This window comes from Sylvia atricapilla, chromosome 6 (assembly GCF_009819655.1).
Source record: "Sylvia atricapilla isolate bSylAtr1 chromosome 6, bSylAtr1.pri, whole genome shotgun sequence".
Taxonomy (NCBI): Eukaryota; Metazoa; Chordata; class Aves; order Passeriformes; family Sylviidae; genus Sylvia; species Sylvia atricapilla.
In genome coordinates, this window is record NC_089145.1 from 9,388,432 (window position 1) to 9,394,352 (window position 5,921).

Genomic DNA, 5,921 nt, shown 5'->3' on the forward strand with positions numbered 1-5,921 from the left:
CCCCCGCTCTCCTCTTCCTCGCAGGCGGCTAGCTGGTGACGGCCCGACGCCGGCTCCGCCGGTGCCCCCGGAGGGGTCGGCTTTGCCCCGCGGATGCCGCCGGGATGCCGCGAACGTCACTGTGACCGCCGCCAGCCCGGCCCCGCGGCCGGCCGCCGGCAGCCCTCGGCGTGAGCGGGCGGGCGGGATGGCCCCCGGCGCCCCGTGAGGGCCGCGGCCACGAGGCCATGCTGCTGGGCCCCTGGCTGCTGGCGGCGGCGGCGGCGGTGGCGGCGGCGGGCGCGGGCTGCCCGGTGCTGTGCAGCTGCCGCGGGCAGGCGGTGGACTGCAGCGGGCAGCGGCTCTTCTCCGTGCCCCCCGAGCTGCCGCTGGACACCGGCAACCTGAGCCTGGCCCACAACCGCATCGCCAGCATCCCGCCGGGCTACCTGGGCTGCTACGGGCAGCTGCGCGCCCTCGACCTGCGCAACAACTCGCTGGCGGCGCTGCCGGCCGGGCTGTTCCGCGGCGCCCGGCGCCTGGCGCACCTGGACCTCAGCTACAACAACTTCAGCCTGGTGCCCGCCGACATGTTCCGCGAGGCCAGCGCGCTGCTGCGCCTCGACCTCAGCCACAACCCGGGGCTGCGCCGGGTGCACCCGCAGGCCTTCCGCGGCCTGGCCCAGCTCCGCGAGCTGGACCTCAGCTACGGCGGCCTGGCCGCCCTCAGCCTCGACGCCCTGGAGGGGCTGCCCGGCCTGGTGGGGCTGCGCCTGGGGGGCAACCCCTGGCTCTGCGGCTGTGCCATGGAGCCCCTCCTCAAGTGGCTGCGGGGGCGCATCCAGCGCTGCTCCTCGGGTAGGTGCTGCCGGGACCCCCGCGCCCCGTCCCGCCCGGGGGCCGGCCGCCGGGCTGACGCCTTCCCTCCGTCCCGCAGATTCGCAGCAGGCGGAGTGCTGGGCTCCCCCCGAGGTGGCGGGGGCCCCGCTGCTGTCGCTGACGGAGGAGAGCTTCCAGGCCTGCCACCTCACGCTGACCCTCGACGACTATCTCTTCATCGCCTTCGTCGGCTTCGTCGTCTCCATCGCCTCGGTGGCCACCAACTTCCTGCTGGGCATCACGGCCAACTGCTGCCACCGCTGGAGCAAGGCCAGCGAGGACGAGGATGTTTAGGGACCGCCGCCGCCACCACCGCCGATAGAGCCCCGCCCCGGCCACCCCCCGGCCCGGCCGCCCCCGCGGGGACACCAGACTGTGCCTTGTCCGCGTCCCCTCCCTCTGCCCCCCGCGCCGGGGTGGCCCTTGAGACGCCGGGGACACCAGGGGACAGCCCTGCTTCCTTTTGCCCCAAAGTGGGGAGTTTTTGCACCCCCTGTCACCGTGAGCTTGGATCCCCTCCTGTGCTGTTCCCACTGCCCGGGACTGGTTGAGGCAGCAATTTGGAAATCCCCCGGGAATCCCCTCCATCTCTGCCTGGGAGAGACAAAACGTGTGTGTGTGTGTTTTGGGGACCACAGCCACTCTCCTGGGGGCATCGAGGAAATCCCTGCTTTCAGCCCCAAAGCAGCGCTGCTGGAGCCCCCCCACATCCTGCGCATACTCTCCAGCCTCCCCAAAAATCCAGGGGGGGCAGGAAGTGTTGCTCACACCCAGCTCATCACCACAGTTCCAGGGCATGCCTGCACCTCGCTGGTGACACCGGGATGTGCTGGAACGGCACCGGGAGCACCAAGCCCTGCAGTGGGATGGGCTGTGACATCTCCAGGGGATGGGATGTCCCAAGGATGGCACCTTCCAGGGACTGCATCTCCCAGGGATGACATCTCCCTCCTCTTCAGGGCCGGACTGGGCACGAGCATTGTCCACCCTGGGGGAGGTTTGGGAGGTGGAAGGGGCTCTTTTTTTAAAAAAAAGGGCAAAAAAAGAGAAATAAGCAAAAAGCAGCAAGCCAACGACCCTCTGTCCAGCTGGGATGGCCATGTCCCCATGACACAGTGCCTGTGTCACCTGTCCCTGGTGTCTGTGTCACCCTGTCACATCAGGTGGGGAGCAGGGCCGGGGGCTCAGGGCTGGGGTCGCCTGGGGGCTGCTTTGTCCCTTCCTCTGTCCCCCACGGAGGCTGAGTGCATGGGGAGGGGAGTTCGGTTTAACTACAACCCACCTCAAAAGGGCTCCAGCTGCACCCCAGCCCCAGCGCTGCCCCCAGGAAAGGGAACTTGGCCTCTGCCTTCTCTATTTTGTCTGGGTTTTTATTATTTTCCTTTCAGTGAGTCCAAGAAAACCCCTGCTCCACACTCCCTGCAACCCCCAGAACTCCTGCACTCCTGGATCAGCCACATGGGCATGGAGCATCCCACCTGCATCCCACCGGCTCCTTCCTCTGCCCCACCCTCAGCCTCTTCTTTTTGTATTTGTATTTATATTTTATTTTCCTTCTCTTTTGTTTCTCCTTGTCTTTTGATTCCATTGTTTCTCTATTCCTTTCCTCTCCTCCCTTGTCTTTTTCTTTTCTCTTTTCTTTTCCTTTTCTTTTCTTTTCTTTTCTTTTCTTTTCTTTTCTTTTCTTTTCTTTTCTTTTCTTTTCTTTTCTTTTCTTTTCTTTTCTTTTCTTTTCTTTTCTTTTCTTTTCTTTTCTTTTCTTTTCTTTTCTTTTCTTTTTTCTTTTCTCTTCTTTTCTTTTCTCTTTTTTTTTTTCTTTTCTCTTTTTTTTCTTTTTCTTTTCTTCCTTTCTTTTCCTTTCCTTTTTCTCTCTTCTCCCCCAGCCCCGCTCTTTGTACGTTTTGTAACCGCGGGTTTTGTACCACGGGGCACTTTTTTCAGCGCCAAACCTCGACAATAAAGAGTGTCAGCGCAGCCGGGGCCGGGACACGCGTGTGGCGGGGGGGACACGCGTGTGTGACAGGGACGTGCGTGTGGGTGGACGCCGTGCGTGTGTGACAGGGACATGTGTGTGACAGACACCCGCGTGCGTGCAGCGGGCACAAGCGACGTCCCACAGCCTGCAGAAGGCATCAGCCGCGCTTTTCCCTCCAGCCCTTCCTGTTATTCCTCCGGCAGCATCTCCCGGCCCCGGTGGGGCCCAGCTGTGGCCTCCGGGTCACCTCCGCGTCCCCCCCTCCCCTGGACCCCCTCCGGGCGGGCGGGGGGACGCGGGGCCCGTCCCGCCTGGCCGGAGCCCAGAGGTCGGGCAGCAGCTGTGCCGCGTCCGGCAGCGCCGGGGGAGCCATGGGGGCAGCGGCCGGACAGGGGCTCCCAGCGCCCACCCCCAGTGCCCGGGGCACCCCCGAACCCTGTCATTGCCCTGCATGTCATCCCGTATGTCCATCCGTCCATCCATCCATCCATCCGTCCGTCCGTCCGTCCGTCCATCCATCCATCCATCTACATAATACAGTCCCACCTCCCATCCCAAACCTCCCCCACCCACTCAAACTGCTCCCTCATCTTTTCCACCCCTTTTCCTCGCTCTGTCCTCCCCCCACCGAGTCGTGCAGGGTCACACAGGGCCCACCAGACCTTTGGGGGGTCCCCTCACAATGGGGGGGGAGAAGGGGTTGCCCCGGCCCCCCAAGAGGTGTCGAGTGGGTCACCCAGGACTTGGCACGGTGGGAACGCACCGAGGTCCGGACCCCCACCCCAAAATGCCACCCCCGGCAGCCACCGCTCCCACCCCACAGTGACAAAAGTTTCTGAGCCCTGGGTGTAGCGCCGAAGCTTTCCCGCGGCTTTGACAAATCCATGTTTTCCCGGCACAAACGGGAGCTGCAGCCCCCCCACCCACGCGGTTCCCCCCCCTCCGTTTGCTTTGGGGCAGGAGGTGTGAAGGAGCCCGAGCCGGGCTGTAAACACGGAGGTCACTTCAAAGGGGGCGCCCGGGGACATCCTTAGCACCACCAGATTATTTCGGCACCCCCGGGCGGGATGCGAGGCTGAGGGGAGGCTGGGGGGGGTGAACATCCCGTTTGGCAGCTTGGAAAAGCGGGAGGGGGGAGCTGCCGCGGGGGGGTGGGGGGCTATCCCCATCCTTGTCCCTGTTCCTGTCCCTGGTGCATCCATCCTCCCCGGAGCCCACTTCTACTCCCTGTGCAGAATGAGCTGTTTTCCCAGTGTCACACTCCTGCGACCACGGTTTGGGGACCCCTGGCCATGCCCCCCGGTCCAGTTGGGACCTGCAGCATCCCCAGGGTATGGCATTTTGGGGTTTGAGGGCCCCCGGGCTCCCCGAGGATCACACCCACCCCCCATTCCCCCAGCTATCCTTTCCAAGGATGCTGCCCATCCCCCGTGCCCACTGTCCCCCTCTATCTTCCCTCCTCATCTTCCCCAGGCACTCTCAGGAAGGCAACACCTTCCTTATCTTCTTCCGACGGGTGGTCCGGCCCTGCTGCCCCTCACCCCCAGCTCTGGCCTTGTTATTTTCTGGAGCGTCCCTGCGTTTCTCCCCAGAGACTCTTCAACCAAACATTTCCCTCCTGGAAGGGAAAGGGAAATCTCCAAGACGCGGATAGAAAGTCGGCAGCTCCGTCTCCGCTGGCCGGGCGCCTGCAGCCATTTCCGTGCCCGGCGGCTGAGCCGGATGGGGGGCAAGCAGCAAAGCTGACACCCCCATAGCGCTGGGGTATTTGGGGGTGGTGGAGGGATGGAGGGAGAGAGGGAGAGTTGGAGAAAGGGAGGGAAAGGAGGATGGTGCGATGGAGGGATGGACAAAGGGAGAGAGAGAAGGGAAAAATCATAGAGTCATCAAGGTTGGAAGAGACCTTTAAGATCAAGTCCAGCCATCAATCCAGCACTGCCCCTGTAACCCCAAAACCATTAACCCAGGGATGGAAGAATGGATGGATGGATGGATGGATGGATGGATGGATGGATGGATGGATGGATGGAGGAAGGCACTGTTGGACTGATGGATAGCTGGATTGACAGATAGATGGGAGATATCCAGGGGTCTCTCCAGGCTGAGGGAGCCTGGATGGCACTAGAATGTAAACACACTTTGGAACATGTCCCTGGATGCAACATTCCCACTCCTCAAGGTCCCCCAGCCCTTAGACCAAACCAGATCCATCTGCAAACTCCCCAAAACCCTCAAGGAGGCTCCCACCCCTCCAGGTGGGGGGTTGTGCAGTCCCCAGCCCCCTGGCTGCCCCCTCCATTCTCTCTCTCTGGACGAAGGACTGTCCCCACACGGGGAGACCCCGGGCAGTGGCCCCCAAACACAGTGGGGGCCGGCAGGAAGGCGGAGGCAGCTCCCTTGACGGGAAGCATCCCAAGGATCCCAGTAATGATCCCGCATCCTTTCCAAGAGAGAACAAAGGCTAAGGAGACAGGATAGTTCATCACCAATAAATGAAGGATGTAAATAGCAAATAGGGGGAAGATTTATTTTGAGCAGAGCCTCAGGAAGCAGCGGGGGTTGGGGTGGGGAGGAAATGGGACAGGAGCCATTTGCTGGCTCATCCAAATCCTGGCTGGGGTGAGCCGGGGTCCTGCCCAGTGCCCAAACCTCCCATCAATGCCCAGGGGGTCCTGTGTCCCTCTTCATACCCAGAGGGTCCTGTGTCCCCATCTGCACCCAGGGGGTCCCATGTCCCCATCCCTCAGGTTTGGGTGTTTCACAGCACCAGGTCCCGTTTTCACGCCCAGGTGAGTCACCCGGGGCTCCTTCCAGCCTCAGATAAGGATAAAAGCCCCAAAATGGGATTTGGTGGGACAGTGCTGCCGCCTGATACAATCACAGCTGGGGGGCTGCAGCAGGCAGGTGCCCACCCCACGGGGTCAAATACCCCCATCCCCATGCTGCAATATTCCAAAGGGTTGGGATGGAGGTATTCCTGCATTTCCCAAAGTGTTGCTGAGGAAGAGACCAGGAGAATCTGTCCCACGTAGAGACCCCCCCATAGCGCACACACATCCCCCCCCCCAAACACACTGCGCCCTCACTC

At 62.2% G+C, this 5,921-nt stretch overlaps 1 protein-coding gene across 1 annotated transcript; it reads left to right on the forward strand.

Annotated features, from left to right (window-relative positions):
* The first annotated feature begins 227 nt into the window (after positions 1-227).
* Positions 228-3,303, forward strand: LRRC55 (leucine rich repeat containing 55). Its single transcript, XM_066322245.1, has 2 exons — positions 228-837; positions 917-3,303. The coding sequence occupies exons 1-2, from the start codon at positions 228-230 to the stop codon at positions 1,150-1,152; spliced, it is 846 nt and encodes a 281-aa protein (XP_066178342.1). The 3' UTR covers positions 1,153-3,303.
* Positions 3,304-5,921: the final 2,618 nt, after the last annotated feature.

What these genes read in the sequence shown, in the direction of transcription:
- LRRC55 (XM_066322245.1), top strand. Translation starts at nt 228, where the DNA reads ATGCTGCTGGGCCCCTGGCTGCTGGCGGCGGCGGCGGCGGTGGCGGCG. An exon ending in CATCCAGCGCTGCTCCTCGG is followed by an intron (nt 838 to 916) that starts GTAGGTGCTGCC and finishes TCCGTCCCGCAG; the next exon opens with ATTCGCAGCAGGCGGAGTGC.